The sequence below is a fragment of the Clupea harengus genome, chromosome 15, assembly GCF_900700415.2.
Source record: "Clupea harengus chromosome 15, Ch_v2.0.2, whole genome shotgun sequence".
Classification (NCBI taxonomy): domain Eukaryota; kingdom Metazoa; phylum Chordata; class Actinopteri; order Clupeiformes; family Clupeidae; genus Clupea; species Clupea harengus.
In genome coordinates, this window is record NC_045166.1 from 11,952,981 (window position 1) to 11,976,540 (window position 23,560).

Sequence of the window (23,560 nt, forward strand, 5' to 3'; positions counted from 1 at the left end):
AAGCCTTTTTAGTTTTTTTGTCTGAGGCATTGGTCCACGCGGCTTCAGTTCGGTCCTGGAGTGGGGCAGGGCCAAATTGGGGCTCAACCAGATGAAATAAAATCGCAAGAATAAAATCTGAGACATTTTAAAAGAGCTAGGTAGTATAAGTTTAGGTTGCCTTGGAACAGAAATGACTTGTATTTGTATTTGTGAAAAATTGTCTACAGATAAAGAGAATCTTTTTATTTTATTGTATTTATTTATTGGCTTTTTAGCCTTTATTTGGATAGGACAGTGAAGTATTTTGGAGGAGGAGAGAAGAGGTAGGGAGAGGATCAGGAAACGACAGCAGGCCGGAATCGAACCTGTGTCCCCGCGGGCATTGTAGCCCTTAAATGCGCGCCACAGTGCCCCCCATAAATCGAAGAATCAAGGACACTGCTTCTAACAATTTCATGACATGTTCATGTTTCACCGTTGCTAAGCACTGTTTAGAAGTTTCTACCCTTGATGTTTCTCTGTTTGCAAATGTCCCCATGTACTCATTACAACTCCTAATGGAAAGAGAAGACTGAGGCTATCCACCGGTGTTTAAGCCTGAGAAAAAGCCTCTGGTCTTAAATGGGGAAAAAAGGCCATTAGAAATCCTTTATGCATAATCTTTCCTCAGTTAAGTATCATTACAGGGCCACAATCATAAACAGCATCCTAAAACAGCATCTCCAGCCAAGCAAATGTGAAGGAGTCCTGTAGAGATGACTGTCATGTGTGGTCCCTGTGGTGTTATTCAGCACGATGCACTCTGGGGACAATAAAAACGGGAGCAGCTTCCCTTCGCTGCACAGCAAAAACACCAAACCACACAGTCAGCTGCAATCCAATTAAACACAAAAAAATAACGTTATTTTAAAACAAGATCCCAAGATCATCATAATGTTGTATAATCTTAAGATCGAACTGGAGAACCACATTATAACTCATTATAACGAGTTATGAAGAATGACAACACACTGGTACTACGTTTAATGATGTAAATATATAAACACAGGCTTGGGTTAGAGGTACTATTATTATTCAGCTAAAGGTTATATGAGCACCAACACACTGTTACGCACTGATGAGTAGTGTGTCGCCCTGTACTTAACAGTTCACAGTAAGAGAGGGCTTTTCATGTGATGTAAAGTGTTTTCCGGAACTTTCCTGAGTGTGTGATTAGCGTACTTTCTCTCACACAAGAGCCGCTGCGCTCCAATGTTCTGCATTATTCATGTTCCCCTAGAGCACAGCTTTGGGTTGCCGGCCCTGTAACCGGATAGGGGCCTCTGGTGGGAACGGGTGGCGGGAGGGCTGGAGGTTTGCTGTTCTCTGACAGCATGGCAGGGGTTGGGTATCTCACGTAGCTGCACCCAGGGACGGTATCATGGGGAAAGCCTCCTGCTGGGGAGTCTTGTAGAGAGGACTTCTTAAAAGGGATCGATGCTGCATTTTGTTTCTGTGAAACGGTACCATGATTAGGAGCAGGATCACTGTTACTATGATGGAATGTTTAGTCAAGACATGTCATTCATTTGGCTCTATCGCCAAAATGGATTCGGTATTCTAAGTGTGAAATTAACCTGAAGTGTGAAATGTGTACTGTTTGGTTGACATGGTTATGGTTATGAATGTGTCTCTCTGTTGTGTGGTTATGTGTTTGTATATGTGTTTACTGTGTGTGTGTGTGTGTGTGTGTGTGTGTGTGTGTGTGAAAGAGAGAGAAAATTTGTGTACGTTTGTGTATTTATGTCTGTTTGTGTATGTTTGTTTATATGGTTATAAATATGTCTCTGTTGTGTGGTTATGTGTTTGTATATGTGTTTAATTTTGTGTGTGTGTGTGAGAAAGACAGAAAACGTGTGTAAGTTTGTGTATTTATGTCTGTTTGTGTATGTGTGTTCATATGGTTATGTCTCTGTTGTGTGGTTATGTGTTTGTATATGTGTTTAATTTTGTGTGTGTGTGTGTGAGAGAGAGAGAGAAAGAGAGAGAGAGAGAGAAAGAGAGAGAGAGAGAGATAGAGAGAAAATGTGTGTGCATATGTGTATTTATGTTTGTTTGTGTGTGTGTTCATATGTATGCTTGTTTGTGTGTGTACAGCTATGCAGTGATTGCCTACGGTTGTGCCGAGTGTCCTAAGCTGAGCTGCGGACGTGAGGGGTGCGACACGGAGTTCTGCTACCACTGCCGCCAGCTGTGGCACCCTGACCAGACCTGTGACCAGGCCAGACGCCAACGAGCCCGATACACCACAGGCGCCGAGGCCTCCACGCTATATGTCTTCAACGAGGAGTCCGGCGGCGGTATGACACCCCCTGAGAATATGTGTGTGTGTGTGTGTGTGAGTGTGTGTGTGTGAGTGGGTCTTTGTGTGTGTGTGTGTGTGTGTGTGTGTGTGTGTGTGTGTGAGCGAAAGAAAGAGAGAGAGAGAGAGAGAGAGAGAGAGAGAGAGAGAGAAAGTGTGTAATAGTAATAGGACCCATTACCTTGAAATATAGCAGTTTGTGTTTCATATACAGGTTGGTCAAGCCAAATAACCAACATACAGTAGGTGATCATTTTGAATGGACCCTGGTGATTGCGAGCTGAATCTTTAAATCTAAACTTAGTTTGACAGGACACATGGGATGGGATGGGATGGGATGGACTCCATGGACTCTGAACTCGTTGAGTCTCATTTCAGATGCGGAGGAGATCAAGGCCTGTCCGCGGTGCGGCGCATACATCATGAAGACCAACGACGGCAGCTGCAACCGAATGAACTGCACCGTGTGTGCCTGTCAGTTCTGCTGGCTCTGCATGCAGGAGATCACAGATGTGCACTACCTCAGGTACGCCGAGACTTTAACCAACACACACACACACTTTACCGACAACCATGCCGAAACTCTAACCAACACACACGCACTTTACGAACAGTAATTGTGATGCAAACCTTGGATATAATTATGGTCAGACACACACACCATTTTATACACACCTGCTTTTTTTCTTCTTTTAGCCATGTTTACAACCGTCTTTATAGTTACACAGTTGTAAGACTTCACGTTTCCCAGCAGAATTATTTTGTCACACTGAATATCTCTAATGTTTATACCAGTACCTTAGCTCTGGGTCACGGCACGTCACGTCACTCTCTCTCCTCCTCTCACAGCATGGCTGACAGTGAGTCACGGTGGCTTTTCTAGCCAAGTAAGCTTCCTTCATCATTTATAGAGTGTATGTGCTGTAGGCGCTTAGTAGTGTTTGACCCTGTAGACCAGGGGTTCTCAAACTTTTGCAAGCTGGGCCCCCCCAAAGCTGGTTAGGGGTAGTTGGGGCCCCCCCATCCACCCGCGGCCCGCCGCCACCGCCCTCAACTACACCACCATATATAGATAGATAGATAGATAGTGTATTGTTATTGATAGGCCTGACATGTCAAGGTTAGGCTATTGTTATTGTTAGGCCCATACAGACAATTATTATAACTATTTATTTTTATTATTGTTATTATTATTATCAGTAATAGTAGGTATTATTATAATTAATGATTATCGACCAATTATTATTATTGTATTATTATTATTATTATCATAATAATAATAAGTGGTATTATTGCTATCATTAGGATACTGTTATTATTATGGGCCTCTTGTGATCTTTACAAAAAAAAGAATGACGAAAGAGGGGAGATGCTTAAGTCTACTGTCACTCTTCAGCTGCTCTTTCATGTCTAGTGACAGCTCATCTGCTGAGCAGAGAAATGGATCCCGAACTCAGGCGAATGAACGGTAGTCCTCTTTGAAATAGGACCCAAACTGATTTCTGATATTCGGCGTGATACAGTGTAATTTGACATAGGAGCTAAACTCAGCACAATACCTATCATTATTCTAAACGTGTTGCGTGGCCGGCAAAATCAGTGTTTCGGCAATTGTATGGGGTTTGCCAAGCTTAGCAATTCCATGAGCAACTACATAAGATGCTCCAGACACTGCTTGGAGATAGTGCTATGCTTGGACATGGTGGTTCGTTGTTGCTGGAGGCCATCACGTTTATGTTTAAAGAAGTCCACAGGCTTCTCTTTCTGACTTTTACGAATCAGAAACTTGTCCATGTTGTGTTTGTTTGCTGATACAGCGTATGAAGTTAATAAAGTTCTAATTTCAACGTCGTGTTCTTGTATGTGTGGTTGTGAACGACTTGCACACGAACAATGGATAAGGCTGTGCTAGGCAATGATTCCTAACCAAACGAACTGTACACAATGTAAACAGGGACAGCACAAAATAGTATTCAAGTGCTGGTGTTTTATTTGTTGCGGTGGATGATCAAAAAATGTAAAGGTAGGCTAGGTGTTAAGGAGAAAAGGGCTAGCTGTAGTTGGAAAAGGTAGCTAGCTAGGCTAGCTCTCGGGGCTACGAGCTTTTCTAAAAGATTGTGGAGCAAATTACTCCTTAGAATAGGCTACGAATAGACCTACTGCAAGTGCAGTAAGGTATTACTAAGGAAGGAGTGAGTCTTTAAAAATACTGTTTATAAAGCAATGAATATCTGAATGATAGAGGAAACAAGAGAAATTGCACAAACTCTGCAAAGTGTCGTCTCAGGGTGAGCGCTTACCTCCATGCCTGCGTTTTGTTTTTATACTCGGAAGCGGAGGTGCTACTCGCGTTGAAATGATAATACTCCGTTTTGATTGGTGGATCAGGAGCAAAACAGTATTTGATTTGTTTGGGTCAGTCCAGCCCCTTGCATTTCGCTACTGAGGGAGCTTTCACTAACCAGTGACAGGTCGGCGGTTTTTTTTTCTTTCTCCGTCTGTGACATCGCGCCCCCCCTGGAGAGTGTTCGCGCCCCCCCAGGGGGGCGCGCCCCCCACTTTGAGAACCACTGCTGTAGACAGATACCAATGTTTTTTTTTTTTTTTTTTTTTTAAAGCTTATCTTTTCTTATCTTGTCTTAGAAATATAGTTCAATTTGATAGTAAACACAACAAATTATCATGGCATAATAAGGTATAAAGGCAACCGAAAAGGGCACACGTCACCCCGCTACTCATTGAGCTCCACTGGCTGCCAGTAGCTGCTCGCATTAAGTTCAAGTCACTTATGCTTGCCTACAGAGTGCTTGCTGGTTCTGCTCCCACCTACCTAAATGCTCTTGTAAGGGCAAATGTTACACCCAGGACGCTGCGCTCGTCTAGTGAGCGTCGTTTGGCACTGCCGTCTGTGCAAGCACGGCAATCCAGACTATTCTCATTTGTAGTTCCACGTTGGTGGAACGAACTGCCTAGTACTACCAGAGCAGGGGCGTCCCTCTCTACCTTCAAGAAGCTTTTGAAGACCCAACTCTTCAGAGAGCACCTCCCTTCCTAACTGGCACCTGACTAGCGCTTAACTTGCACTTCAGCAGTTACATTCCTGCACTTCTTTTTCCTTTTTTCTAGGTCGTTGTTTTCTAATTCTCATGTTAAGTAGTATTTATTGTTACACCATGCTTTTTATTGCTCTTAGCTTGACTGTTCTCTCCCTTGTACGTCGCTTTGGACAAAAGCGTCTGCTAAATGACTAAATGTAAATGTAAATGTAAATGTATAAGATAAGATAAGAAGGTTTGAATATAGCTCTGGTAGTGATTCAGTCATAATTTGGTCACTAAACTCTACGTGTCATCAGCAAAGATGTATTTTCATAGGACGAGTGATAAGGCAACACTCTGTTGTAGTAGATATTATTCTGTTGTCAGACCGGAGCAGAAGTTTTTTGTTCTGAGCTGATGAACTATTACTTTGTTTAAGTTTGAGGCCACCTTTGATTTTTCCATTCGTGGATGGCGGCCAGAGCCGACTTCGATCGATTTATCAGCCAAACCTCTGTTCATATTTCCATGCGCATGCAATCCGACCCCTTTCATTTGTCATGAGCAGATTAGCTGAGTCTAAGGAACACGCCCCTCTTCTTGGCTTCTTTCCCAATGGAAAGTACTGCTTTGTGTTTGTGTGTGTGTGTGTGTGTCTGTGTGTGTGTGTGTGTGTGTGTGTGTGTGTGTGTGTGTGTGTGTGTGTGTGTTTGTGTGTGAATGAATGGGATAGAGACATTTTCAGATACGCCACACTAGTTTGCGATAAGAATTGATGCATAGCAGCTGTTTGTAGAGACTGCCTGACCTTGAACATGTGTGTAGATAAAGCATCTGAACTTCAGTATGCATTGTGTCTGCGTGTCTGTGATTGTTGGCATAAATACATACCGATGACTGAGTGCCATCTGTGGAAGTCACACATTACTGTTGTTTGCTTCTCGGCTGGGACTCAGACTGTCCCAGACTGCCCCCCCGTCCTGTCCTTGACGGAGCAATGTCCAAGCCTTAACTGGACAGTCTGTCTCTCCTCTCAGCAAAGGACAGAGATTTTCCCCTCCACCTCCCCTAGGTGCAGCCTCTCTTATCCTAACGTCTTCCCTGTCGCAGTGCTCAGAACAACACAATGTTTGACTGTGCCAGTGAGTTCAGAGTGAAAATGACGGCAACTGCAGAGGGTCATAATTCAGAAAGAGGGTGGACCAGGGGCTAACCGAGGATGAGATCATACAGAGAGGCAGCAATCGATGCGGCAGCAATCAGTTTGGGAGCCAAACTCTTTATCGTCCATGTGTTTGAGTGGAGTGTGAAATCTATTCTCACGGGGAGGGTGATGCCCGCATTGTGTGTGTGAGACCGCACTGCAGGGTCAATGACCTGAGACAGAGGTTACACACACAGAGGCACTGTGTGTAATGTCACTGAGGGTACTCTCATGAAAAGGAAGCATACTTGAAACCATAATTTATAAAGTCTAATTTATAAAGTGCACCAAAACTGCAGCATTACTCTTAAGATTGACCCTTGTTAGTACACTCACATTTACACATGTGATGTTTTGCTATGATTATATATATATATGTTTTTATAATTTGGTTATAATATAGTAAAGACAACATCTTAACATACAAGTTCTTTGTATAAGTATGCTTAAAATACTCAGAAATGAGCTTTATAGCAAGGGGTCATACTGTAGCACAGAGACTATGGTCGCAGTTGGATTTGGATTGGCATTGGATTTTCATCAATATTTACCTTTTTTCCTTTTTCTTTTCCCCTTCTCCTCTATTTCTCTTCCTCACCAGTCCCTCGGGCTGCACGTTCTGGGGGAAGAAGCCGTGGTCGCAGACCCGGAAAGTTCTGTGGCAGGTGGGCATGCTGCTGGGTGCACCGGTGGTCATCTCGCTCATCGCCGGGATTGCCATCCCCGTCATAATCGTGGGCATCCCCATCTACATGGGGCGCAAGGTGGGTGCACCGACTTACAGAGAGACACATACAGTACATACATGCAGAGAGAGAAGTCATACACACATACACACACACACACACTTTATTTCTTCATTTCAATAATTCAAAGTAAGAAAGGTACTTGGTGACTTAAAAATAACTCATAAACACAAGAAAGGTACTTGGTGACTTAAAAAGAACTCATAAACACATGCAGACTGAGGAAATACACACAGAGACATTTGATTTCTTCATTTGGGTCCACAGTTTAAAACAAATAATCCAATATTCATGTTCTAACAATAAGTTTACAGATTTTTTTTTGTGGTATAGCATTGCAAACACATACACATACATTGTCAGCCCAATTTAGTCGTAACTTCGTCACAACTTGCCTAACAAATAATGTGGTATGCGCGAACAAACTGCATATGGCTAAATGACAAGCTGCGCTCTTTTGACTTATCCATGTGCATTCGTGAGGGGAAGCATAAGGAGTGACTGATTACGTATTCCGTTGTATGTAACATTTTTAAACAACTGCGGAGGGGCGGCGCACGTCGGTTTTGCAGTGAACATTTTCCACGTTTTTAAAGCAGGTGTTATCCAGATTGCGTGTTTTTCCAAAAACAATGGAAGCAATATTCCGAGCACCAGTTTTACTCATTTATACCATGTTAAAACATTTGCCTTTTAACGTCACGCCATCTAATTTTCACTTCATACACCTCCCTATGTGTAGATGACAGCTACACTATTGAGTTTTTCTGAGTATTGAGTGGTGTAGAATTACTCTGCTGGTGTAGAATTACTCTACTATGTCTGATGACAATTTATTACCATCTATTTCCTGATCGCTAAACTTTTGATTCTTTTTAATGTCAGTCGGCGGTTCCATCATCCATTCAAATTGCGCATGTGACTGAATGATAACGTTCAGTTGAGGGCGCTGCAAATTACGATTAGAGGGCGGTGACACGCGTAGATTACGTGATCAACCACAGGTTTAGTACATTCAACGTAAAATGAAAAGGCACACGTTTTCTGTGGACTGGCCAAGTCACTACGCTCTCTAATGTATGCACATCTGTCCGTTAGACTGGCGTCAAGCTATCTGCTTAAAACACTACCTATGCTAAATGCTGTCCTCAACATGGCCGAGCAACGTCCTATTTCGTTCCTCTTTGCCTTAACTGCCCACTGCCAAGGTTATCATTGCTGAAAGTGTGTCCAAATTATAGTACAATCATGTATTTCAATACATTTTATCATCCAGCCTGTCAAAGACATGGCTTTACTATTGGCCTAATTGTAGGCTACTCTTACACTGGAACCACAGTGTGTGAATGTGAGTCTTTATTGGATTCATTTGTAATGTACATTAGTTATAAACGAATGTTATTAACACATGGATGCAATGCAAAGAATAAACATTACTTGTTCACCTCAAGCTCTTTTTGTGTTATGTTTTCATTAATCTTTAGTGTGAGTTGGGGATACTTCTATGTATACATGTACATCTATGTACAGCCAACAGATCACCTTTTAGGGTACCCGACAATGGTGTTAACCAAAGGAAAACCCTGAATATGTGAACTTTTGTTTACAGAGGACAGACAGACAGCCAGCGCCTTAGCGGCTGAAGCCAGTGCATTTATGTACATCATGGCATTAGAAAAAGACTGTTAGCCGAATACATTTCTGCCAGGCAATCTAAACGTATTGTTATTTCTCTTGTGTACAGCGTGAAATATATAACATTAGACTGATTTAAGAAACAGCTTGTTCCCTAAAAGAAGTTCACAGTCCAGCACCAATTTGACCAATTTCACTCAAAATATTAACAATGACCTGTATGTACGTTTGTTAAAACATACTGACCTGTACAAAAAAAATTAGCAGGCAAAGGGGAGGAGATGTAAGGCGTAGTGGTTTAGTGGAAGAAAAAGCACTGGAGCCAAGATCCTCCAGCTGCCATACCTGCCAGACTCTCACACAGACACACACACAGTGTACCAGCACTTTGAAACACCAAGGCCATTCCGAAACATCTAGAATACTTATAATCCATAGGAACAATAGGCCATTAACATACAGATACTCTACACCCTCGGTTCCCAAACTGGGGTACGCGTACCCCCAGGAGCCAATGATTTTCCGCGATAACGGAAAACTAACGGAATCCGCAAAATGTACCCTTTGAAATTGAATTGCAACTTTCAGGCGGAAACATCATTTTTTGCATCAAAATCGCCTCTCCCCTGTATTCTGCCCTGTAAGACTGTATTTCCTTCAAATAAACACAACAATGATCGCAACGATGAACAAACATTAATTAAAAAACAAAACCACTGAGAAAATGTCACGTCTGCACTGAACTCCGCTCCGGTCACGCCCCCCTACACCTCCGCTACAGCCTGTCACATTTATTCGCTCATCTTCCCAATCGCCTGCGAATAATGTTTTTTTAGTCTTCTGTTCTGTTAATGGCTGGCAAACAACAATCTTAGAAGGTTTGGGTCACTTGTGGCACATATTATTCACTCATTTTAAGCCATCAATCTACCTCAGGGTGAACAAAATGAGCAGAAACGGAATAAAACTGAATTCACCAAATTGTGTAAAGGAAAACTCATTTTCACGTAGCTGGAGATTGAATGTCTGAAGGGGTACGGGAATGTAAAAAGTTTGGGAACCACTGCTCTACACAGAAGCATCTGTGCAGATAGTTGGTCTGTATGGACATACATGTAAGAATAAGGGGCAGGACATACAAACAAGACTAAATTTGAAAAGGATTAGTATGTTTCAGCATACATACTGCTGTCAGTCCAATACAGTAACACGGCAAACCATTACATATTGAGGAATCAATGAAGGACATATAGATATACGCTAATGCCCTTTACGCTGCAAACGATCCAAAGCTTGCTCCATTCAGCTTTCTGCTGCTGTACCGCTGGTGTGATCACAGAGAACCCTGGCTCCTTAGTCTGCAGGAGACTGCTGGCTGTCACTCAGTGGCTACGTCGCACAGCGAGGCGTTGGACGAATTTGCCACTGGAGCGCACTGAATAGAAAAACAGATTGGGCCCGTCTGTTTATGTTTGATCTCTCCCCGGGCAGCTGTGTCCATGATGTGTCTTGAGAGCCATTCGTGTGGGAGCATGGCCAAGGCACCAAGGCACCAGGCACCACTGTCAGGGACCCTAAAAGGTGATCTGTAGGCTACATGATGTTCATCCCCAAGTATCCCCAACTCACACTGAAGATGAATGAAAACGCAATGCAAAAACAGCTTGAAGTGTGGACAGTACTGTATGTAATATTCATGATTATAATTACGTTTCCGTATCCTGTGTTCCTTTGTCCCAGGTCCATGGTCGCTGTAAGAAAAACAATATCTCAGGAAGCAAACACTACTTGACTGTGGCCAGTGGAGTTATGATGTCTGTGTTTGTGTCTCCAGTCATAGCGGCCATTACTGTGGGTAAGAGAGCCATCATTCTAACCCCCCCCACCCCCCACCCCCCCATTACTGTGGGTAAGAGAGCCATCATTCTAACACCCCCACCCCCACCCCCCCATTACTGTGGGTAAGAGAGAGAGCCATCATTCTACCCCCCCCCCCCCCCATTACTGTGGGTAAGAGAGAGAGCCATCATTCTACCCCCCCCCCCATTACTGTGGGTAAGAGAGAGAGCCATCATTCTACCCCCCCCCCCCCCCATTACTGTGGGTAAGAGAGAGAGCCATCATTCTAACCCCCACCACCCCCTCGTCGCTGTGGGTAAAAGAGCTATCATTCCTAACCCCCCCATCACTTTGGGTAAGGAAGCCATCAGCACACATTCCTACTCCCCCCCCCCCCCCCCACAATCCCTCTCTTGTTTGCCTTGTGTATGCGGTTATATAACCAAGCAGTGTACAAGCCAAACATAAATGACAGCTGCCACTGGGCAATGCTAGCGTTAGCTTTTGTCCTCTGCTCTGCTTTCCGTCACATTGCCTTGCCTGAGGGAAGCAAATGGCTCTAAGCAGGGACAAAATCAGTTCAAGCATGCGAGGAATGGCCCACATAAAGCAAAAGGAGTTCTACTTCATATCAATTGCCCTCATTACAGTGCACTTACGCAAGTGATAAATACTTCTCTGTACTTCTCTTGTGAAAGCATATTATTACATGCTAATGGCGCTAACCCTAAATCTAACTCTAACTCTGAAGTCAACTACATCTTGTAAGGACCTCTGAACTGATTAAAAGCCCTTGTACTTACCCGTGAATTATTAAGTACCAAGTACTTAAGGAGACTTAAATGTAAAGTGGGTGCTAAGTATAAGTAAGGAATTAAATAAATAAATAATGAAATATTTGGAAATTAAATATTTATATTCATTCTACAAAAGTGGAGTGGTCAATAAATAGATAAATTGGTGAAAAATGTATGGATAAATTAGTAAAAAATGTAAATGAAATAATTGGATCATTCTAGAAAAGTAGACCTCTGCGATGATGACGGCAGGTGGAAACTGCTGACTAAGAGTGGCCGTGCTGCCTGTGCAAAGAAAAGCCCGAGTTCCAGATCGTTCTCACTTCAGTGGTCACCCTCCCCAACCCTACCCTACTCTACCCTACCCACAGCCCGCCCCTTAAAAACTCCATCTGGAAAAGAGGCTGCTGTTTAGCCACGGTCAAGCGTACAGAGACAGGCACACACACACAACCCCTGTCCACACACACTCACACACACATGCACTCTCTCTCACACACACACACACACACACACACACACACACACACACACACACGTACACATGGACAGGCACACACACACACAACCCCTGTCCACACACACACACACACACACACACACACACACACACACACACACACACACACACACTCAGACACACACAGACACATGCACACACCCACGCACGCCTGATCACACACAAGCAAACACATATTCCGCCTTGCCCATATGCTCCAACTTAATATTAATTACTCCTCCAGGCTAGTGATACACAGTTACACAACACCACATTTCTCTCTCAAACTCTCTTTTTTCGTTATTTCTCTCTCTCTCTCTTGTGTGCAGGTATGGACACAAGCTCATACATACACATCCAACCACCCACCCACACAGACACACACACTTACACACACACACACTGACATACCTAGATTCAAACAAACACAAACAAATCTCTCTTGCATTACCACTCACAACAGGCCATCAGCTGTTATTGGACTCATCTCAGTACACGCCCACCATCACTACACACACATACACAAACACACACACACACACACAAACACACACACACACACACACACACTCACGCACACAAACATATGCTTGGCAGCAAGAGCACCTCTCTTCTTTACCATTCCCTTTGATGATTCAACTTTCTTTATTATCAGCAGGGGGTTGTTGCGAAGTGGTGAAAGAGATACTGTGTGTGTGTGTGTGTGTGTGTGTGTGTGTGTGTGTGTGTGTGTGTGTGTGTGTGTGTGTGTGTGTGCGAGTGTGTGTGTGTGTGTGTGTGTGTGTGTGTGTGTGTGTGAGAGAGAGAGAGAGAGAGACAGACAGACAGAGACAGAGACAGAGAGACAGAGTAGAGAGAGAGAGAGAGAGAGAGAGGGAGAGTAGAGCGAAAGAAAGAATGAGACAGAGTTATGAAGGGAGAGTAAAAAAAGAGACATCACAGTGCCGGCTGCCACTGAAGTGTCACAGCGATGTCCATGGCATACCGTGAGAAGCATAGTGGGGGCAGAGAGGGCACACAGACACACACACACACACACACACACAGACACACACACACAGAGACATACACACACAGAGACACACACACACAACTACACACACACACACAGACAAACACACAAACACAAATACAAACCGTAAACACACCGGCACACACATACACCCACACAAGCACACAGACACAAACATACACACACAGACACACACACACACAAACACACACGCACACACACACACACAGACACAAACATTCACACACACACACAGACACAGACTGAGTGAGATGCATAGTGGGGGCACAGTGAGCTCACACACTCTCCCTGTCTCTCTCACACACACACACACTCTCCCTGTCTCTCTCTCACGCACACACACGCAACCCTGTACTCCCACCCCCTGCTCAGCCTTCCTGAGAGCCCAGTATGCAGTAGGCTGAATAGCCCTGTCTGTTCCTCACTCACTGCCCCTTTTGCCCCCCCTCCCCCGCCCCCTCAGCCCCCTCCAGGTTCCTCTGTGCTAGTGGCCCGGCCAGCGACCCCACGTTCCTGTGCGCTCCGTCCCAACAATGCCGCTCTGTTCTGCTGCATTCGGTTCCGTCCTGCCCCGAACCGTTCTGTCCGTTGTGTCATCCAACCCGTCACTGCCCTGTTCTATGTGAATCACAGGCCTTGGCTTTTGTTACGTGTGTGCTGTGTGAATGGCAGCCCTCATGTCTCCATCTTTCTCCATCTCACTATATATCTCTCTATCTGTCCATCCCACTATATATTTCCCCATCTCACAATCTCACTATATATATCCCCATCCCTCTCCTTCTGACTATATAACTCTCTATCCTTCTCCATCTCACTATATATCTCTCCATCCCTCTCCATCTCTTGGTCTTTCACTCTTTGTCAACCATCGTTTTGTGAGTCTGCATAGTAGTTTTCTTCGTATTTACCCATAATGTGTTTTATATTCTTTCATTTATTAAACATATTTTTTTCTATAACTTGATATGGTCTTGACCCAGGCAGAACATAAGGGCTGTATAGCTCAGCTAATAATCAACTAAACTACACATCCCTTTCAATCTCTCTTCATCTCTATCTCCCTGCCTGTTTTCCCCTCTCTGTCCACCCATTCTGCTTCTCTCTCTCTCTCGCTCTCTCTCTCTATCCCCGGCTGCTGAGTTTGTACAGTGTGAATCATGCTCCAGCAGCTGTGATGCCACCTTGTGTCCTGTCAGGCAAACCGCTCTCCTCTCTCCTCTCTCTCAGAGGCCTGTTTCCTAGAGAGTGCCTCAGCTGCAGAGCCTCACCCTTACACGGCCTCTGTGCCAGGCTACGCCATCCACACTTTACTCTGTGTATGTGGAGCTCATATATAACACACTGTTTCCCTTTCGGCAGTAATGTCCCTTTAGAGTTCTATGTCCGGGCGTTTGTGCTTTTACCACGTGCTTGTGATTTTGCCGTGTCTATGGAGAGCTGGTGAACAATGCTCTAGGTGTCACTCACAGGTGTTGAACAGCAACTCTGCCGGCCCGGTGCACTTGCTATCTCTGATGTCTCTCTCTATGAAGAGGGATAATAAACAACGTTTCACGGTGTCACTGACAGGCGTGCTGCACCTGTGCCGCTCCGTCCTTGTGCTTCTAAGAAACAAGGCTGCTGGTGTCACTGGTGGTTGTTGTGCATTTAAACCCCCTTTGTGCGTGTTGTTGGTTGAGTGGTTGCCATTTTCCTTTTTGCTTTGTGCGATTATGTTTATTATGTTTATTATGTTTTTTGGCTTATGTTGGCTCACTCTGTGACCTTTGCCCTTTTGTGTCCAGGTGTGGGGGTACCGCTGATGCTGACGTATGTCTATGGTGTGGTGCCGATGTCGCTCTGTCGAAACGGGTGGTGCCGACCGCAAAACGAACAGCCCGAGGCGCATAAAATCCAGCTGGAGGACTTAGCCAACTGTAAGTCTACATGTCCAGCGAAAAACTAGGCTTTCAGCATTAGGGTAAAATTCAACAAAAATAGTGGAATTATAGAATCACGATCACTTTAGCATGGGGAGAATATTCAAATTAACGCCATGAGAATACATTCATTTAATTGCAATCTTCACAGTTGTAGAGAATGCGTTGTTCTCCTCCTAAAGAGTTGACGTCTGTATGCTATGCGAGAATGGCTAACCGCTTTACTAGCTGCAGATAGTCAACTGTAAGCTTGCTTGTACGGCAGGACTCATATCTAGGATTTATCATCAGGGCCAAATACACAGAAATAGTCTAAAATGAGCCTAATATGCCTCAAATAAACTTGCACACAAGCGCTTCCTCTGTTTGAGTTCCTCTGTCTACTGGTTTTAGTCCAATATTATTACATTGAAAAACATAAACTGACATGCAAAAGTTCCCTTTCACTGTGAATACTTCAGGGCACTCCAGTTTTATGAGCAAATTCCGAAAGCAGTCATAATGTAACACCATGCATTTATAAGATTATTATTGTATTTGGTATGTGGAACAAGGAAATTGCATTTTGGCTAAGAATACGTATATAAACACATTGTTTTCAGTACAAATACATTTAATAAATAAAACAAAGTTTTTGCCACTGGACAGCAGACTGTGGAATCTTTCTCAGACTCTGAATTGTTTATGAACACAGAGAAACTGAACTCTACCGGTCTTCTACCATGTGGCCTTAGTTACTCGCTTGATTTGATATAATAACATTTTTTTCTGTGTGTGACGTAAGTCCTCTATTAGATATGCACACACATAATGCGTAGACAGAGGAGACAGAAGGGATTGTAGTTATGAACAAGTGTAGAGCCTTTGTAAGTACACAGATACATAATCTAATTACACACAAAAACAAATATGCACAGCGTATGAATTTCAACAGTGGAGCAGTGTACATCATAGAGAATTTGGCATGCATGAACAGTGATGGTGAACGCTGTTGCTCAGTCATTTTACAGAGGATGAGCAACACTATGGCCAGTTATTCAAACGTACTGATAAAATCATTGTCTTAACTGTAAGTCACATTGGATAGTATGAATGTCATCTATATGTAAATGTTATGCAGGTACCTAGAGAACAACTTTACGTAGTGGGTGTGTGTGTGTGTTTGTGTGTGTGTGTGTGTGTTGGTGTGTGTGTGTGTGTGTGAGTGTGTGTGTGTGTGTGTGTGTGTGTGTGTGTGTGTGTTAGTGTGTGTGTGTGTGTGTGTGTGTGTGTGTGTGTGTGTTGGTGTGTGTGTGTGTGTGTGTGTGTGTGTGTCTGTCTGTCTGGTTGTGTGCGTGTGGGTGTGTTTATGTGTTTGCATTAGAAATATCCCAGATAACAGCTGCCTCTGGTACAGAACAGGCCTTTATCCGGGCCAGACCCGTTTCAGAGCGAGCCGTCATTTTGGACTGGACCATGAGAACACTGTGTGACATGTGTTTAGCTAACGGCACGGCCCAAGCTAATGAGGTTTCAACTTCTCTTGAAGATCTTCTATTTTCTCATGTAGTCAGTGACCATTGGACCGGTCAGCCCAAACCGGCGCTCAGCGATGCTAGCGTACAGGAAGTCAGCGTCGTCTTGGAAGACGTGGGCGCGTTGCCTGGCACCAGTGCCGTTCTCACGCCGTGCCCTGATTCCCCCAACGACTCCCCGCCGGACGACTGCATCGTGGGCGTGGAACACGTGGAGCAGGAGGACGAACAGTCGGAGGTGGAAGCCGAGTGTGCTTTCAGTAGCAGCCAGACGTTTGCCTTGAGGTGAAACACTGACGCCAGCTCACATTCATTCCTTCCTTAAGCTTCAGTTATTAATGACTTACTGAAGGTGCAGTCCTTGAGAACAGCCCAATACACTTTTTTATCAAAATCAGCAAATATCTCCTTACTGTCCTCCAGCTGTCCGTTCTGTGTGCGCGCTCAAAAAAACTCAGGTGTTTCGTACACAGTTCTGGCTCTCCAAATAAAACCGAGCGATACACTATTCTAGCCAATCAACACTTGCTTCAGGAGCACTGAAGGGTGTATTTGATTGGCTGCGGAGGTCAAATATCAACTATCTGTCGCCAGGATTGAGGACTGTACCTTTAAGGTATTTATGTAGTAGTTATTACTTACTTATTAATAACTACTACCCCCTTCTGTATCCCCTCTCACAACTGTAGTTGGACAGCTTGTAGTTGTACATGAGGAGACTTGACAGACACAGTGCACAAAGACCAATTTGGTTGCCATTTTTGATTCTTAATGTGGAAATGAATAGAACCTAATTGCCAACCAAATGAGGTGCAGTTGTGTTCAACTGTAAGTATACACTATGTCACTTCATAAGTATACATAAGCTTATTTACAAGACTGTTACGAGAGAAGAAGAAAAAAGCCTGAGTGTTATGGGTGGGCCTCTCTTTCTTATCTCTCGCCCTTGTTGCCTTGACTACAGGGAGGGGACCAACATCGAGGTACGGGTGGAGATCGAGGCTCAGCCTCGCGGCGCGAGGCAACCCAGCCTCAGCAGTGTGCTCTCCAGCCGGAGCCTGTCCGTGGAGTCCCTCCACCAATCCCAAGAGCCGCTGTGTGCCTCCCATCCAGCCCTGGGTGGAGACGCCCCGCCCATATCTGAGACGGACAGCGTTTGAGCCCCGCCCCTGCAAATCTCACCTGTTTCACCCCGCCCACTGCTTCTCCTCCCTGCCACTTGACTCTTTCTGTGCCTAGGGGCCGAGCGAGTGACAATAAGAGACAATAACAGGAAGAATGAGAGAGACAGAGAGAGAGAGAAATGGTTTGAGGTAGAGTGAGGACTTGGAGAAGATAAAACCAAGGCAGCTGCCACAATGCCAGGAGGAGGATCACAGAGAAAACAAAACAACATAGACTCGTACGCTAATGACAGAGAGCATGTTTGTCAGCTAGTTTGATGGGTGTTTTAGCTTTGGGTTTTCTTCCTCTTCTTTTTTTAAAACAAAATGTGATTTAATGAAAGAAATGCCTCTCCGGATGCTGTTCTATTTTTATTTATTTGTTTAAACCCTTCTTTTAGCTGTATCCTAGGACTTAAAGGCCATATGATTTATCCACTCAGCACCATCAGACTAACTCTCCCCAACGAGTTTTCAATAGTTTAGGAGCATGATTTCTTCTGCAAGGGTGCACAGCCAAAATGTGACACCGCACTGTAACCGTACCCCAGTGCGACGGTGAGAGCAGATGCCTCCTTTGCCCGGACACTGCGGTGCTACAGGCTACCAAGTAACAGGGTTTCTAATGGGTTTTCCCATATGGTGTCTCTCATGGTGCGTGCACTTCAATTATGCAAGCCTTTTTACGTAATGCCCAGCAAAGACATGGTTGCCCCAGAGTGTCTCCGGATACAGTAGCCCTCATAAAAAGTCACACTGTCTGTTGTAAAAAGAAATTGTGTGTTCGGGCTGGACCCCTAAAGGAACCCTTTAAGCCCTGACTCACCCCTATTTACACCACGGAAAAGGTTCTATGAGAAACCTATTAATGGTTCTGACAAATAAGGTTCTTTACAGACAGATATCTTCATAAAGCTGATAGCTCAGTAGAAATCTTGGGGGAAAAAAACATCAGGGTGGGTCTAGGAGGAACTTAATAAGAAAAGTTATTTTAATTGGGAATGATCCAAAGAGCCCTTTTTTCTCTCAAGAATATAAAGAGTTTATTTTTAGGCAGCCTGAAGCCTGTGAGAACCAGAGCAGCTAATGAGTTAATGATTGAACTTCCACTGTAATGACATCATTCAACACTGCCCCACTAAACTGTGCTCCCGTGCTCCATTTTGTTTTCCACTCACAAACTCAGATGACATTTGAGAAGATGGGGGTCTAAAAATGCTGGCTTAGCAATATATTTTTTTAGTTTATTCACAGGAGAAAAATCGTTCAAAATACAACAAAATAACACTTCTACCTAGAACCTTTTCCACATTAATCTCTTTTTGGACTTTTGTTGGCAAGGGTTCTTCACTTAAAATAGTTGTAACATTAACTGCAAAAAAAAGATCATCTCTATTAGCATCTAAGTAGAATTTCCAAGAGTTCTCCACAGGAAATTAAGAACTTTTAAATGGCCCAGGATCCCTTTTTCAAAAAGAGTGTGTAGCAGGATGTATGTATTTACTTATTTACAAAGGGTCATCCGGTGGATGGATGGATGGGGGACTTGCACTTTTTTATTTTCATTCTTTTCTTTCCCATGAGGACTGTAACTGTAATGAACTGGACTTTCCTCGCAGCGCAGTTGGAAACCTCCATGCTTACAATCGGCCGGCCATGCTGTAGAGCAATAGTGATGTCACCAGCGAGGAGGGGAATGATACAAAGCTGTTTCCCTGCTTCTCAGAACTGGGCACCAAAGGTCCATGGACCAGACACCGAAACCTCAGCATGCCAGCAGCAGCAGCAGCAGCAGCAGCAGCAGCAGAAACTATACCGCCTCTGTTAGGAAGTACACACATGATAGAAGAGAAGAGATAACAACAACAACAAAAAAATATATAAAGATTCCTGGGAGACCTCTTTACTGGTCAACTACAAGAGCTGCACTGGTGGGGGAGAGGGACGAATTGAGTTGGTGCATAAATAAAGATTCCACCATGGAAGATGTAACTCAATCTGGTCTGTTTTATTGGTCCGTTTTATTCTTTATTCTAGAGCAATATATCATCTCTACATCCAAATATCTTTGATTATACACAGAATGGCTGTTCCTTCAACCTGTGCTTTGTTCCTTTTTTTTTACAATGTATTATAAAATTAATTTAGGATTTGGATGTACAATTGTATGGGGTTTTATTGCAGTAATTGCTTAAAACCTACAGAGGGCGCTAGAGGAGAGCAGAATTCATTTGATTCCTTTTTAGAGTGAAGATTTATCAGGATTCCCTCATGCTTGTGCTGGCTTCAGGGACCCACTCAAAGATGCCTCTTGGGTTTAGTAGAGACAGATGACAATACAGCAGGTGGGCATTCTCAAGACGAAATCACTATCTATCTTTCTATCTATCTGTCAGTCTATCAGTCTGCAGTGCTTGGGAGTCTCTATAGCAAGTTTTTATATCTCTCATTTCAGTGTTCAAACTTTATTTGACCATTCATGATTGATTATCAACCGTTATTACCAACAGATTGTCTGTCACATACTTCCATCCGTCTATCTATCTATCTATCTATCTATCTATCTATTTGTCTGTCTGTCTATCTATCGATAGTGTGGTGCGCTAGTATAGTGGTATTCTGCAAGATTTCCATCTGTTGTCGTTGCCTTCTCTCTGCAGCAAGAGATCACAGACTCTTTTAGTCTGTAGTACCTCTGTGGTGGAATGACCTACCTAGTGCCGACCGTTCCAGTGACAGCCTTGGTAAATTCAAACAGCATTTCAAAATAGACAAAATCTAAAGAAATTAAAGAAAAAACTATTTGGTGTCTTCAAACACAATCAGTCAGTAATATAACTTTTGTATAAAAGAAATATGACCATGGGATTCTAGGATACTAGGATATATCCTTGGACTCTAGAATATACCCACGGCTGTGATTACGTGCAGCACCTACGGCCAAATCATAGACATACATGTATGTCTATGCGGCCAAATCACAGCCACGGGGATATCCTTTCCGAACCACACTCTCACTCGTCATATTGCTTAAATAGTAATAATTGATGGTTTTACTTTAAGATAATACTTAAATTGTTTTAACTATATTACGCGTATTGCTTAATTTTTGCGTTGTTGTTTTTATAGCTATAACTATAATTATCTATCTATCTGTGGCTGGTCGTATTTTTTTCGTATACCACAAAACTGGCTTTATTGGCAAGACAGCTTAATATTTGTATATGTACAAGTCTGGTGGCAGTTTAGCAAAGCTCAGGATCTAGCCCATTTATGAACAGTTAATCGTTCATATTTTCACAACAAAGCCATTTGTAATCGGAAACGTATCCCCTTGTCCAATTTAAATTGCAATCACTGCACAGCGGATGTGGGTGTGGCGGGCGAATGGTTACACCTCCCTTCCGTAGTCGCCCACGGGCATGTCCAAGTGGACGCGCGCAAGGGTTAACCCTCGTGTGCGGCGCATCATTGTATTTGAACCATTCCAGGGGACAGAAGAGAATTCCGTTCTATAGGCAGGTTGCAGCTCCGCGTATCACTGTGACTCCCAGTGCATAGTACTCCACCGCTTCTCCTCCACACAAGGGGAGCTTTCCCACCTGACAGTAGGACACCTTACAGTATGGATGCATTAAAATCAGCCGGGAGAGCTATCATCAAGAGTCCGGGAGTTCCGCGACACACATGGGGCACTTCCAAACATGAAAGTAAGTGTCACGGTTCTTCTGCGTAAATTGTCAGCATGTCCGCGTAATGTCAGCATGGCAGGATGGTCCTCTGACCAGTTTAATTGACAGGATGAGGGGACAGTTGTCTAGGTGCGTGCGGTAGTAGCTAATACTGTCTCGTGATGCCTCACGAGCGTGAGTTAAACACCGAAAGTATTGGAGAGTTGAGCGTGTAACATTTATCGTGCACACTTTTTATAAACACTGCCTTTTTAAGTAATTAACTATGTATTAAAGGAGGTGGTTTCAATGAATTAGTTATGAATGCTGTACCTTTCATTTTCGCCCATTCTCCACACATGCTGATTTTTTTACGGGTCCTAATGCAGATCAGTTCTGGTTCACACCTCACGCCTCTCAGAAGCCCGTTGGACTGGTTGCTCAGTGTGTTCTCATTCAGTTTCCACATCCTGTCACATCCCATTTATCTCACTTTTACACACCTCACGATTAACCACAGTTTATTTCTACAGTTATGTCTGAGCAATTGTCATTTGTATCCATATTTCTTACTCAAAATGGGACGGGACGGGGGTCCTGTGATACAATAGAGACATAAAAATGATCATAGATATTTTATTGTCGAATGTGTTGTTTAACTGTCTGTTTTGATAAAGATTATTGTTCTCGTGTACTGGCAGATAGCTCCCACTCTTGGGTACTAAAGGAAAGCGCATTAAACATAATGCTGCACTTCTTAAACAGTTGACTGAACGCTACCATGATGTGAGCACACTGTCATCTGCTACGACTGGTGGGACTTCTTCTCATAGTTGTTTCACTCAGTGACAGAAGAACAAAAACTCACATCCAGATTGTACTCTGTGCTCAGTCAGGATAGACAGAATACCAGCATGCAAGTGACTACTTTATGGAGGCATGCATACAGATTGGGCTTTTATGTGTACTGTCTGCACATCCCATTTTGCAATATCTGAAGTCAGACCTTCATCCAACCTCTCTATTGTCCTGGTCTTCTCCTTCACCTAAAGATTAACTTTGTCACCCGGATGCTCCTATGAATGCACTAGCCTTTTGTGTGTGAGTGTTTGTGTGTGTGATGGAGAGAGACAGACTGTGTGTATGTGTGTGTGTGTAACTCTGCGAGCGTCAGGCGTATGTGTGTGTGTGTGTGCGTGTGTGTGCGTGTGTGCGTGTGCGTGTGTCTAACTCTGCAAGCGCCAGGCGTAAGTGTGTCTGTGTGTGTGTGTGTGTGTCTAACTCTGCGAGCGCCAGGCGTAAGTGTGTGAGTGTGAGTCAGGCACAGACAGGAGTTACGGTATGAAAGGCCCTGAGTGGCATCATTAGTGACAGGCAGAGCAGACCGGGCGGCTGCACGTAGCCCTCGGCCACGACCGCTGTCACTCCGATGTGTGAGACGCGCTCCTCTTCCCCTTCCTTCTCCCCTCCCGGGATAACACCCCTTGCAGCCTCACCCTCTGAGTGCCACACAGGGAAATTATAGGGTTTGCGGAAAGCAGCTTTCCCCACTTCTCACCCCTACTGACCCCGATGACACACACAAAGCAATGAAGACAAAGAAGAAGAAGAAGAAAAAATAGGGGTAGACTGTCAGAAAAAAGTGGCAGCTGCCTCAGGTCGTCTATGAAATTAGTCAGATGAATTATTAAATTTAATCGTCTGCTTTGGGGGGCGGGGTCTGGATACGGTTTCACTGGATTCATTTTTGAAGGGCCTGTGCCCTGACAGGTTGGTCTGAGTGAGGAGTACACAAGTAGATCCCAGTCTTGCCTGGATGGTGATAAATGATGGCGTGAATGACGCAGTGAGAACAGTTCTAGAACTATGGAACTATGGAACTAAGGATGTCCTCTTGATTGCCTTTGCGCTGTCATGACAGGTCTCATCTCACCCACATGCTGGCATCCAGTCTGGCATTGAGACTGACCTCGCCATATGACTCTAATGATGACATCTCAAATGGATCACTTTTAACTTTTAACTCATTTCCAAATTGCCTACAGCAATTCAGCAAGAGGCGTTTTAGTTTAGCAATGAAATATTAGCACTAGCTACTATTTAGCTATGAAATAAGAGTGGGTGAGCAGGAGAACTCACTGTGTCTTGCCTATCTATGTATTTGATTATATATTAT

The 23,560-nt window shown here is 43.9% G+C and overlaps 2 protein-coding genes across 10 annotated transcripts in view; both read left to right on the forward strand.

Moving 5' to 3' along the window:
- si:ch211-278j3.3 (E3 ubiquitin-protein ligase RNF19B) overlaps window positions 1-19,705 on the forward strand; it is a 29,297-nt gene extending 9,592 nt beyond the window's left edge. For 3 of the 5 annotated variants that reach the window (XM_031581372.2, XM_031581376.2, XM_031581374.2), the window contains exons 5-11: window positions 2,119-2,321; window positions 2,702-2,849; window positions 7,167-7,329; window positions 10,687-10,801; window positions 14,902-15,033; window positions 16,565-16,835; window positions 17,515-19,705. In XM_031581372.2, coding sequence (XP_031437232.1) covers window positions 2,119-2,321; window positions 2,702-2,849; window positions 7,167-7,329; window positions 10,687-10,801; window positions 14,902-15,033; window positions 16,565-16,835; window positions 17,515-17,710 — 1,228 coding nt within the window. In that variant the 3' untranslated portion in view covers window positions 17,711-19,705. Of the gene's footprint in view, window positions 1-2,118; window positions 2,322-2,701; window positions 2,850-7,166; window positions 7,330-10,686; window positions 10,802-14,901; window positions 15,034-16,564; window positions 16,836-17,239; window positions 17,379-17,514 lie in introns of all 5 variants that reach the window. The other 2 variants (XR_004165231.2, XM_031581377.2) reach the window with 2 other exon arrangements.
- A 1,406-nt stretch (window positions 19,706-21,111) lies between these two features.
- si:dkey-71h2.2 (low density lipoprotein receptor adapter protein 1) overlaps window positions 21,112-23,560 on the forward strand; it is a 57,946-nt gene continuing 55,497 nt past the window's right edge. For all 5 annotated transcript variants that reach the window (XM_031581532.1, XM_031581531.1, XM_031581533.1 and 2 more), the window contains exon 1: window positions 21,112-21,423. In XM_031581532.1, the coding sequence (XP_031437392.1) occupies window positions 21,339-21,423 (85 nt within the window). In that variant the 5' untranslated portion in view covers window positions 21,112-21,338. The remainder of the gene's footprint in view (window positions 21,424-23,560) is intronic.